The 13,191-nt window shown below is 39.5% G+C and overlaps 1 protein-coding gene across 1 annotated transcript; it reads right to left on the bottom strand.

The window, feature by feature from the left end:
- Positions 1-448: 448 nt before the first annotated feature.
- On the bottom strand, positions 449-5,615 carry LOC147630881 (uncharacterized). Its single transcript, XM_086809940.1, has 11 exons — positions 5,025-5,615; positions 4,590-4,826; positions 4,244-4,435; positions 3,710-4,176; positions 3,067-3,156; positions 2,747-2,915; positions 1,919-2,658; positions 1,653-1,824; positions 1,245-1,457; positions 980-1,163; positions 449-678 (listed from the first exon to the last, which is right to left on the bottom strand). The coding sequence occupies exons 1-11, from the start codon at positions 5,613-5,615 to the stop codon at positions 449-451; spliced, it is 3,285 nt and encodes a 1,094-aa protein (XP_086666066.1).
- Between the last annotated feature and the right edge of the window lie 7,576 nt (positions 5,616-13,191).

Genomic DNA, 13,191 nt, shown 5'->3' with positions numbered 1-13,191 from the left:
CTCCTATCTGCATATCCACTGCAAACACACCAGATTCCACTGGAACTGCATCCTTAACCTCCTGCAATGTCTGCTGTAACAATTGATTAGACAGCTTCATATTCTCTGCCTCAAGCTCTTTAATCCGCATGACATATTCCTCATCCACTTCAGAAGTAAACATAGCCTTCACCTCCTGATAAGGCTTTGAAATCCATTCCTCCATTTTCAACAGCAAACCTTCCCACAATTCTAATGCATGCTTTGTCACTGCTTTCTTCATCACTTCAATATCTTCAGTTGCTATTATTACTCCTTGAACCTGATTCTCTTCCAAGATTTCCCCTTCTAACTCTGATAATGCAGCAATCCGAGACTGTAAAAACTCGTTCTTTGCCTGAATTGCTGCCACTTTGTCCATTGTCTGAGTCCACTCAGACCTGCATTCTTGCTTAAACACGTGTGTCCACTATCTGAACAATGCTGTGGAATTCTGCACACCCAACAACTCCTCCTTATGTTGCTTCCTGAGCTGAACATTCTGCTCCTTCAAGTCCTCTATTTCCTTGCACATGTCATCCAATCCTGCTGCTTCATTATTAGCTACCTGCTTTTCCAAAGCCTCCATAGCAGCCTTCTGTCTCTCTCCCTGCTTAGCTTGCTGCCTTATATTACCTTCATCGTCGCCTTCGGCTCTGCCTGAGTAGGATTGAAACAAAGCCAATCCCTATATGTAAATAACCCGGCCATGTATGGGGCTAAATGGTCCACCGAAACTTGCCTTTTTTTATCCCGAAGCCCTGCGTAAAACTGGAATTTCTCATGAAGAAAAGAACCCCAATTTTTACTCAATCCTTTTTTTACACTGTGCAGCACTGCATAAGATTCCTTACTCATATACAAACTTTTCACCAACAGGCACACCTTGGATAAAAACCAGGTACACTGCACTTGCCTCTCTGGGGAGATGCATTCCTAACCATGAAATACCCCTTTGTACCTTCGGGAGAACCAAACTCCACCCTCATCATCTGGTCGGTCACTTTTAGGACAATAGAATCCTTTGTATAAGGTAAATGAAACGCTGCTGCTACATAGTCTGGTGTTACCTGCACACCTGTTGTGTGACAAACCCGGCCGGTAGATTTGAGGTAGTCGAACTGCTCCTTTGCATGCGGATTCTTCTATGGAAGATTTGCAAATTCCCACAGCTTTATCCGCCTCAGCCAAGCTTCTATCTCAGCATTAGTCAGGTCCAGACAAGCCTCCTGCTCATCATCATCATCCTCAATCTCCACCGGACTGTTTTGACCCTCAACTAGCCCTATCTGAACTATCTCATCCCCCGTTTTCTTAAAATGTCCTTTCCCTTTCTTCATTGCTGTCGGGACAGAATTACTGCGGGTTTGGGGCATGTCTAGCAGCGCTAAGCTTCCCCTAAGCTCGTTCAAGTGCATCAGTTGTTCTACGGCTGCATTCTACATGGCCCGCTCAGAAATAGAACACTTACTAATTTGACACTCAGTCCCATCAACCACTTCAAGAGTTTCAAGTGGATATTCCATTCCCACAACTCGAAAACCCCCAATCCTCATTTTGATGTGATTTAGACGTTTCACACAAATCAAAACCATCATTTTGAAATTTAAAAATTCTAAACACCACGTCAGCACAAAACACTCCGACGCCTCGGATCCTCCATTCGGAATCACCCCTTCACATATTGCGGACATGATCTCCACTTCATTCCGCTCTGTATCCATTGAGTCAACGTCAGACCTTCTATCCGGACCTGTTTCATGAATGCCCTTTTGGCCTGGGATAGCTCCATAAAATTTCTTGAGCCTGAATCCATTAACTGGTTTCAACACCTTCATTCCCTATCAGTCGGAACATGCCTTGCCCTAAATCCTCTGTAATTTTATAAGGACCCAAATACCTAAGTTTGAGCTTACCAGGATGTGGTCCCAGCTTTGAGTTATACATCATAACCCAATCACCCTTCTGAAAAATTTTAAACTTGATCTGCCTTGCCATCCATGCTTGTCTCCTCTTTTGTATCACCTCCACTGTAAGAGCACTAAGTAGTCTATCTTCATCAAACTGTAATAGCTGCTCCTGCCTGTGCTTTAATGACTCCTCTGATGACAATCTATATTCTGAAGAAATCCTCAGTGTCAGAACCACAAACTCCATGGGAACAACCGCTTCTATCCCATACACCAATCGGAATGGCGTCACGCCAGTTTTTGACACTTTGAAGGCAGTCCGAAAGGACCACAGAGCTGAATCTAATTTATCATCCCAATCCTTATAGTGATCTGCCACTATTTTCTTCAAAATCCTGAGCAAAATCTTGTTTGAACTCTCTGCCTGTCCATTTGCTTGCGGATGATACGGGGATGATTTCTTGTGTACCATCATGTGAGTCCTGGTCAGCTCCTGAATTACTGAATTTAAAAAATGTGTCCCCTGATCAGAGACCAACTCCACAGGACATCCAAACCTAGTTATTATGTTCTTGTATAGGAACCTTGCTACACTAGCTGCCTTGTTATCTCTCAAAGCCACTGCCTCTACCCATTTTGTGGCATAATCAGTAGTAGCCACTAGTATATACCTGGCACTTGTTCTACTAGCTCTTGGCTTAATTGGTCCTACAAAGTCAAGCCCCCATTTCTGAAATGGTTCCAAAGGCATTATTGGATGATCTTGCATTCTATCCGATGATCCTGGCTATCCCATTTTTTGACACTCATTTTCTGACACTGTAGATACTCTCTGGAGAACTTATGAGCATCTTTAAGTACAAGACGCCACCATAAACTAGCCTCTGCAGGATTTTTTGACCTATAATCTCTCCTGAGAAATGTCCGCCAGCATTGGCACTGTGAGCCTCCTTCAATACAGCTTCCTGCTCTTCATCAGGCACACACCTGCGTATAATCTGATCAATACCTCTTTTGTACAAACACCCTGCAAATGACTAGAAAAGGTCTGCTCTTCAAAACAAACTTCTTTTTCTGATCCGCTATCATCTGTGTTGGCAGCATTCCATCTAGCAAAAAATTCAGCATCTCATCATACCAGTTTTCAGCTTGAAAAGTCCTAACAGCATAGAGACTGGCATCTGGTAACTGAGTGTGAAACTCCAACTGCTGCTTCACCGTGCTCAATCTGACTCAAATAGTCTGCAATTGCATGTAACTTGCCTGGAGTATGAATAATAGTAAAATCAAATTCCTACAACAAGAGCATCCATCGTGCCAGCCTTCCTGTCAACTGGGGCTTCTTCACCAAATACAACAAAGCTTGGTGGTCAACATGGAAAACCACTTTGTTGCTCAATAAATAGTGTTTGAACTTCCTTAATGCATAGACCATGCCCAAAGCTTCTCTCTCAGTCACTGTGTAATTCTTCTCAGCTGGTGACAACATTTTACTTGCATAATAGATAGGCCGGTACCATCCTTTCTACTTTTCTTGCATTAAAACAGCTCCGATTACAACATCTGACGTATCTACAAACACATGAAAAGGTAAAAGCCAATCTGGTGGCTGCAGTATTGGTGCTACCACCAATATTTTCTTTAGAATTTCAAATGCATTCTTCTGTGCCTCTCCCCAGACATATGGAATGTCTTTTTTAGTGAGATGGGACAATGGGTCACAAATATTTGCCGCCAGATAGCGCAAGTATCTACAATGCCATTTAATCTGACCCAAAAACCTCATTAACTCTTTCAGATTCTGTGGAGGTTGAGCTTCTTGAACTGCTCGGATCTTGTCGGAAACAACCAGCATTCCTTCTGCTGAAATAATATGTCCTAACAGCTTTCCTCTGCGGACTGCTATTGCGCATTTGAATGGATTCAGGGACATTCTAAACAGCCTGCATCTTTGCAAACATTTCCTCAAATGCTCCAAATGCAATGAGTGTTTCCCAAACACTGAGAAATCATCCATGAAAATCCTCATGAAATCTGTAAGATATGGCTCAAATGTTTTGAATGCTGCTTTTGAAAAAGACGGGGGGCCATTCTTTAACCCAAAACTCATCACTTTATACACAAATGCTCCCCACTCTGTTATGAATGTAGTTTTCTCCATGTCTTCTTCTGCCATGCTAATCTCATTATACCCTGAGAATCCATCCAGAAAACTATACATGGCCAGCAACATCATCAAGCAATGTGTCTATAAATGGCAGGGGAAATGCATCAGTTATTGTAGCTACATTCAGCTTCCTATAATCCACACAAACCCTCAGCTTTCCTGATTTTTTTGAAACTACTACAATGGGGGAAAGCCATGCTGCCTGATTCACTGGCTTAATAAACCCTGCTTTTAGGAGTTTATCCAATTCCTCCTTCACTTGTCGGGCATAATTCAGATTCATGCGGTAACGCTGTTGCACCACTGGCACAGCATCCTCTTTAAGATTAATATGATGAATCTGTGGATCCATCCTCTTTAAGATTAATCTGATGCTGATGAATTTGTGGATCCATCCCTTTCATATCAATGTAGTCCCAAGCAAACACATCAATAAATTCCTACAGCAACTTCTTCAACTGCTCCTTAAAATCGGAATCCAGGTGCACACTAACCTTGACAAACCTTGGATTGTCCACTGTACCCAGATCTAAATCTTGTAATTCATCTTCTTTTACTCTAGAACTCTTTCCCAGAGTATGTTCATATAATGCCTCTGCCTGCTTGATAGCTTCTCCAGCATCCTTTTCGGAGTCCTTGCTCTGAACATCCAAAATCTGAGAAGTTGTTTCCTCCCTTGAGATTTCCTTCATGTCGGACCTTTTTGGGCTCTCGAACTCCACTTGAGCACACTAAAGATTAGATTCCCCTGTGAACCAGTACCTATCCATAATGTCAATGACATCCACTTCAAAAACAGGCACTACTGTCGAATTTGCTTTAAGATAATCCTCTTCCTCATCATCTGCGACTTCCGATGCCAAGTTGATTGCTTGAGCTTATAGAGGCTTAATTTCCTTTGCTAAAACTGCTTTATCAGTCATGCTAACCTTCACTATTTTGGAGCCTTTCTTAAGAGCAATTTCATCCTTCTCCCAATCTTGCTTAAGTTTTGCTGTGCGGAACCAAGGTCTCCCCAATAACATTGGGTAAGCTCCTCGTGTGTCTTCCAATTTTAAGACCACAAAATTTACTTGGAATGACAAACTAGAAATCAGTACCTCTTGGTGTCGTAACATCCCGATAGGCTGGACCTTCCTTTGATCCGCCATCCGCACTTGGAAAGGAGCTGGTTGCAACTCCATCTGCTTCAATTTTAGAAACTCCCCTTCAGGTAAGATGTTCACTCCGGAGCCTCCATCTAATAAAACCTTAGTAAAGTCCTTCCCCTGAAACTTCAGATTTATGGTAGGAACTCTCCAATCCACATCTCCAGGTGACATGTTGCATACTTCTACCTCTAATGCTTCTGGCCTCTTCCTTGCAGTTATCACTTTGTCTTTAAATATTGGCACTATGTTGAGAAATTGATCCAAAGTGATATTTAAAGGAGTATGCAGTAATTCTTCAAAGAGTGAAACTGAACCAACCTCATCCTTCTTCTTTTCATCTTCCCAAGCTACTTGTTTCTTCTTCTGCATCTTCTTCAACTATTCAGATGACTACTCTCGGACATCCTTTTGTTCCTCCCAATCCAGTGGAGAATTCAACTTCTGAGATCTGGTTACTGCCATCATGTTAACATTATCTTCTTTCTCTTTACAATTGGAACAGTCACATGCCATTTGCATTGCTGACACTGATTTCTTCTTCTGCATCTTCTTCAACTATTCCGATGATGACTGCTCTTGGACATCCTTTTGTTCCTCCCAATCCATTGGAGACTTCAACTTTCGAGATCTGGTTACTGCCATCACGTCAACATTATCTTCTTTCTCTACGCAATTGGAACAGTCACATGCCATTTGCATTGCTGACACTGATTTCTCTTGTAAACACTTCCTTCCTTCACTCTCTGGGATATCCGATGGTGGCGGACTCACCACCACAGGCTGAATTTCTGTTAACACAAGGTTAACCTGTGGAGCAAGATTCTCTTCCTATCTAGGCTGTTGATGTGGAGCCTGATTTTGATTATCATACTCATTCCAATTATTCCTCCATTCATTCCGCCAAGGAACTCTTCCTCTTCCTCTATTCCATTGTTTGTTTGGAGGTCTCCATTGATTTCTGTAATCCTTAGTTGGAGGATACCAATTTTCATTTCCTCTCTATTGGACTTCTGGGGCAACTTGCACCACTGCTGCCTGAGTCTCCTGTCTTTGCTTCTGAATCCGATCTGGAACTGGACCTCTATACCGTGGATTATACCAACAGTTTGATGTTAGATGACCATCCCTCTCACAAATATGACAGTGAGGTTTATCAGATGATGAAATCCCCATTTCTTTTATCTTTTGGGATACTAACTTATCCAATTCCTAAGTCCCTTTGTCTTGCTTCTTCCTCTTTGTCTTGCTCTTTTTCTCCTCTTTTTTCTTCTTCTTGTCTTTCTTCCTCTTTGTCTTTTTATGCTTCTTTTTAGATTTCTTTTTCTTTGATTGCTCTTTTCATCATCAGAGCTATCTGAATCTGAATCTGAATCCTCAGAATCATCTGAATCAGAATCCAACTCGGACTCTGAATCACTGTCCGAATCACTGTCGGAGTCATCCTTCAATGTACCATCTCTTCTTCACTCTACAGCATAGCTCAAATCTGGCCTAGTGATCGTAATGTAGATCAAGCTTTCTACTATGTGCCTATACATAGTAGGATCCTCCAAAATATCTCCTAAACCTGCACTCAACTTGCCATTCTGATCCAATGGCACTGAGATAGGCTTACAGCCTGTCATACCATACTTGGACAACATGTCCAAGCCATACTGTCTCTACAATAATCCAATACCATGTGGTGACCTAATCACCTCAATGCCCAAGAAATATCTAAGCTCCCCCAGATCCTTCATCTCAAACTTATGTCTAAGCAAGATCTTTACATCAAAGATCTCTGCATCATGGTCCCCCGTAATAATGATCAGGTCATCTACATAGATGACAACAAGCACAACCCCTCTATCACTGTGTCTCACATACATCGAGAAATCTGCATTGGCTACATGAAAGCCAATAGTGACAAGATATTTAAAAATCTTGTCAAACCATGCTCTTGGTGCTTTTTTTAAGCCATACAAGGCTTTCTTCAAATTACAAACATGCTCGGGGTGACTCACATCCTCATAACCAGGTGGCTGCAACATATACACCTCTTCCTACAAAGAATGCACTCTTTACATCCATCTGATGTAAAGACCATTGCTTTGACGCAGCCACTGCTATCACAACTCTCACTGTTGCCACCATCTTGGCAATTGGGCTGAAAGTTTCCTCATAATCAATGCCATATGGCTGTGTATATCCTTCGGCTTTGCCAATCTAGCCTTGTACCTGCTTATGCTTCCATCACTATTATGTTTTACTCTGTAGACCCACTTGCATCCAATGGCTTTCTTGTCTTCAAGCAATTGCACTAAATCCCAAGTCTCATTTTCATATAGTGCATCCATCTCCTCATCCATAGCTTTCTCCCAACACACATTTCCAACAGCCTCATCAATGCATGTGGGCTCTACAACCTATACAACTTTTGCCATGTATGCATAGTGATGCGCCACATAACCATCATAGGTAAACCTCTACAGAGCCAGAAGACTTTGAGAACTGGATGCATATCCATGCTACACTGGACATCTTGCCTAGAAAAATTGGTATGAGATTTGCCACGGCGGATGGGCAAGAGCTTACATCATTATATATGCTTACTTTAGCATATCTGCCCAATACAGCCACACAAGAGCTAGATCAGGTTGTTCGAGCTAAGCCAAGGAGTACATGCTCACATAAAACTCACAGGCCCAAAGGATTTCCTAGGCCAAAGCGGTACATCTTCCCAGAAAACTCTAAAACCCATTGGTTGAAATATGTGGGAGTCGTGGAAGACCATGAGCATTTCAATGAAGTATGGCAAAAAGAGTTTACAAAAAACTCTCTTTTGGTCCACACTACTATCCCACAACAGGTTGAACCCACGCAACTAGAACAAGTCCCTAAAAAGCTTTGCCACTCTTCACGCAAGGCACATAACAAAAAGTTAGCACTCATAGAAAAAGAAGCCAAAATGCTAATTGACGAGGAAAGTGTTAAAGCTAGAGAAACACGGCAGGTGCCCAGGCACTTTAAGACCTTCCAATTGGCAGACCGAAAGGTTCAATATGATTCGGCTCAAGGTTCTAATAGTGGGCAACCTGGGACCTCATATGATGGTCCAGCAAAGGTTAAGGAAGTGAACTTGGCAAGCCCAAGTGAAGACTTGAGGCCCATATTCATTACAAAAGACCTTTCAAAGGAAGAAGAAGAAGAGCTCATTGCTCTCTTAACTAAATTCCAAGACTGCTTCGCTTCGAAGTACACGGATATGAAGGGTGTACCCCCTAGAAGTGGTATAGCACACCATTCCCATGGTTGATGGAACTAAGCCAGTTAAGCAATGAGCTTACCTAATGAACCCCAAATATTCTAGGATGGTCTGCGAAGAGATTGAAAGACTGATCGATGTCAGATTCATCTATGAAATTAAACATACAGAATGGGTATCATTGAGCATGATAGTGCCAAAAAAAAATGAAAAAGTTAGGGTGTGCATCGACCTCAAAAAGGTCAATGCTGCCACTATAAGGGACCACTATCCTTTACCATTCACTAAACATGTGTTACAAAGAGTAGCGGGAAAGGAATCCTACAACTTCCTAGATGGATTCTCAGGATACAACCAGGTGCTTATCGACCCTAAAGACTAGCACAAAATTGCTTTTGCTACTGAATGGGGTACTTATGCATGCAAAGTCATGCCCTTTGGGTTGACCAATGCCCCTGGAACCTTCCAATGCTTAATGTGTACGGCTTACAAGGAATATCTCTAGAAATTCCTAGAAGTCTTCATGGACAACCTATGTGTCAATTCTTCTTAGAAGGAGCACCTCGCATGTTTGCATAAGGTGTTAGAGTGATGTAGACTATATCGCATCTTGCTGAACCCTCTTAAATGCCAATTTTGGGTTTGACATGGAGTGATCCTGGGACACATCGTCTCCATGCAAGGAATATCGACTGATGATAGCAAAGTGCGGCTCATTCTCGAGTTACCACGCCACCTACCAACTTCAAGGACATCCAACGCTTCATGGAGTATGTTGGCTAGTATCGACGATTCATTTTTATGTATGTTGATATTGCTAGACCCCTTTACAGACTCCTTATAGTTTTCAAGTGGACAGAAGAATGCCATAGAGCTTACATTACACTCAAAAAGCCTTGACAAGTGCTCCAATCCTTAGATCCCCCAATTGGGATCCCATTGTGAGCTCCAATTGCCCCCTCGGCGCATCGGATTCCTGGATGGTAGCAGCGGAAGCAACTCCCTCATGCACGGGGCAGGGTTTCTCACTTGGGGCCTCACCCTCGAATGTCTGGGCACGAGACTACACTAGTGGTCATTCCGAAAACCGAAATCGGGAAAATTTCCCATGCCCGAAAAACGGGGACGATTTCACCATTTTGAATTTCTTAACAAATTTTTCTAACAAGGTCAAGATACTGAACTAATCTTCATCTGATTAAACCAGATAGAAGGAAAACTATTACAAACTTATCTTGAAGGAATCAACGCTTTTTTCCTAATTGAATCAGGCACAAGCGTTGATCTATTCATTTGAGAAGTCTTCAGGTTATTATTTAACTATTTGAGTTTTAAGCGTATTCTTGTTAATCAATTTTATTATTAAAACTCTATTGATTCCAGCCTAACCCCATCCGGCCGATGGGTTAGCCACCGCCCAACCAGTGGAATTGGTAGAACCAGACAAGTGCTCACCCACCCATAATTGAATGCCTTTCTTAACTTTTGCTTTAGAATACAGATACACACACACTCCTCTTTAAACTTTAACTTATAAAACAATCCATTGACAAACAATTATTGGTTACAGATATCATAACTCAAAACTTCCATCCAATTTCTTGTTTCTCAAAAACAGGTATCACTCTGGACTCTCCGTCAAGACCAGCTGGTCAGCAACGGGATCTAGTAATAGATTACAATAATTTTTCATCATCAAACATATATATCTTCCTCCACGACATATGCATGGGTGTCTTAAGCACCACGAGCCCATGCATCGCCTGGTCAAAACCCTCCAGGATCCTCCTTAGGTGTCCTGGCACTTCACTCAGGGTCCGCTTTGTCGGCCCTCGCCCATCGTACCGGAAGCACACCATTTTTCACCATACCAAGGCTGGTCAAGACCTGGGCAGCAAGTTTTTACCGCGTGAGCTGTCCTTTGAACACTCCCCGCTAGCTGTTGCAACCAAACTTCCCTTAGAAAAACACATATACCAAATACTCCCTCCCCCAGCATTCTTGCGTAAGACAATCCTTTAAGAAAACAAGGTTTCTATGCAAGTTTTTAGTTTTGAGTTTCTTTTGAATATAATGAGTATATGTTAGATCCATATCCCAAGACTTTCTGATCGCAGGTCTGAATTCCAAACAGAATTCCTCGAATTTTATAACCTTGATCCTCAGATCAAAATCAAAGGGTCTCAACTTAGTTTCAGATTCGGTGGGTGATTTGAGTGAATTTTTCTAAACTGGTCACATTGTCTTTTCTTGAAACTGACGGAGTTATGTCTTAGTCATAGTCTGATTCAGGGTTGAGTCTGGAAAGGTTCTCCTGAACTATCTTTCTCGAAGGGTAATATTTCAATTACTACTTTACTGAATTTCATTCATTGAGTATTTTGCTTAACTGAATTTAAAACTAATCATGAATTCCTATGAGGAATAAATTAATCATTTATCTAAAATTTCGACTTTGATAGTTTTTTTGAGTTTTCTCATTACCATCCTAGAGAATATGAAATGGTAGAATTTTCTCTCACATAGTATTTACTCATTTACCAATATTCCTGGGATTTAAACATAGGATTAAAGAGAACTCTTATTTTGATATAAAAATTATGTATGCATCTATTTATGCATAAAATCCAACTTCTATGGAAATAACACTTTTATATAAAACAAAATCCTTTTATGCGTCTATTTATGTAAAAAATCAATTTTGATGAAAGTAACACTTTTATGATAAAAGAAATTCTTTTATGCATCATTTTATGCATAAAAATCAATATTGGTGAAAGTAACACTTTTATAATAAAAAAATTCTTTTATGCATCATTTTATGCATAAAAATCAATATTGATGAAAGTAACACTTTTATAATAATAATAAATCTTTTATGCATCTATTTATGCAAAAAAAATAATTTTGATGAAAGTAACATTTTTTATAATAAAAAAATTTCTTTTATGTATCTATTTATGCATAAAAATCAATTTTGATGAAAGTAACACTTTTATAATAAAAAATTCTTTTATGCATCTATTTATGCATAAAAATCAATTTTGATGAAAGTAACACTTGTAGAATTAAAAAAGTTCTTTTATGCATCTATTTATGCATAAAAATAAATTTTGATGAAAGTAACACTTTTATAATTAAAAAAAATCTTTATGCATCTATTTATGCATAAAAATCAATTTTGATGAAAGTAACACTTTTAGAATTAAAAATAATAATCTTTTATGCATCTATTTATACATAAAAATCAATTTTGATGAAAGTAACACTTTTATAATAAAAAAATTCTTTTATGCATAAAAAATAATTTTTGATGAAAGTAACACTTTTAGAATTAAAAAAATTTCTCTAATATGCGTCTTTCTATGCATAGAAATTAATTATAATGGAAACAATGATGCACTTTGGGTTTTGGGATACAATCTCCCACACAGAACCCTCAACCACTCCTGCAATCCCCTTGCTTTGGACACATCTAAGTCAATCTCCTAGCACCTTCTACACAGAACAAGCTCACAGATAGCTAACGAGCTTCAATAAACTTCACAAACCAAACACTAGCTCTCTCAGCAATCTCTTCTTCAACACACAAAAGCTTCCACAATTCTCTCTACATTGCTCTCTCAATCCAAAAAAAACTCGCTTATGCTTTATCTCCATGCATACCCCTTGGGGGGTTCATCTGAAAATATGTAAATGTAGCACGTAAGTTCATCAAAAAGGGTATATTAATTCAAAAAAGTTATAGAATTATATTTATAGGAGGGGTTTTTTAAACCAATTTAGAAAGTTTATGAAGAAAAAAAAGTCATTTTATTGATAAAAGTATGTAAGTGTAAGGGGTTTTTTAAATACCCCATTAAATGCATGTGATACACAAAATTTCCTAGAGGTGAACCCCCCAAGGCGGCATACCCTGACCTACTCTACCTAATCCTGTCGGTGATTCACCATGCAACAGTCCTAATAGTAGCTTATTACAACTAGTTACAAATGCATAGCTATTCATGCAAGAATCCTATATTTTGTAAGGTCCTTAAAAATATTTCTAATATGCATTTTTCTATGTCTAGAATGAAAATAACACTTTTAGAATACACAAACGATGGGGATTACTCTTTTTGAATAATAAAAGATAAAACTTATTTCACAAAATTTAAGAAAATTTTGCCATAACCTCCTTTGTATAGCTGACCATTTTTAAATTTTTTCTATCCTCAAGTTACTTAAAAATTATGCCAAATGGTTTAAAGCATTCTAAACTATTCAAATTCCACTTTTAAAAGAGAAACAATATGAAAAGTTTAATTCTAATAATTTGATTACTTATCTAGGATAAAGAAAGGCTGAATTTAAGAATGAAGAGAGGGGAAAAGCCTTTCCAACAAGACATAACATCATTTTTTCATTTTAAAGAAAATAAAAATTAGAAAACCATTAAAAGGAATAAAGAAAAAGTAGGATTTCTAGCTTGAATTTCTGTGAGCTTTCCTTTGGCTTAATGGTTTGAGGGATCTACTCTTGTTTGCAACAAGAGTGGCCACCAATTCTTTTGAAGAGAGAAAGGTAAAAAACTAATGAATTATCAATAAATTCACTATTTTTGGCTCTAGGGGGGTGGAGTAGAGTAACAGTGCATAAAATACTATTAAGCTTCTACAAAGGGGGAGGCTTCTATTTATAGGAAAAAGTGAGCTTCTA

The sequence above is a fragment of the Cibotium barometz genome, chromosome 15 (genome assembly GCF_041138505.1).
Source record: "Cibotium barometz isolate CiBa-2024 chromosome 15, ASM4113850v1, whole genome shotgun sequence".
Taxonomy (NCBI): Eukaryota; Viridiplantae; Streptophyta; class Polypodiopsida; order Cyatheales; family Cibotiaceae; genus Cibotium; species Cibotium barometz.
The sequence above is the reverse complement of the archived record's forward strand: the minus strand, read 5'-3'. Positions and strand labels throughout refer to the sequence as shown.

Excerpts from the sequence above, each read along its gene's own strand:
- LOC147630881 (XM_086809940.1), bottom strand. The coding sequence starts at position 5,615 with ATGCAGAAGAAGAAACAAGTAGCTTGGGAAGATGAAAAGAAGAAGGAT. Across the intron at positions 1,825-1,918 it reads CCTGGTAAGCTCAAACTTAG|GCTCAAGAAATTTTATGGAG; the intron begins GTATTTGGGTCC and ends TAATGGATTCAG. Across the intron at positions 679-979 it reads GGAGTTTGGTTCTCCCGAAG|GCAGAGCCGAAGGCGACGAT; the intron begins GTACAAAGGGGT and ends AATCCTACTCAG.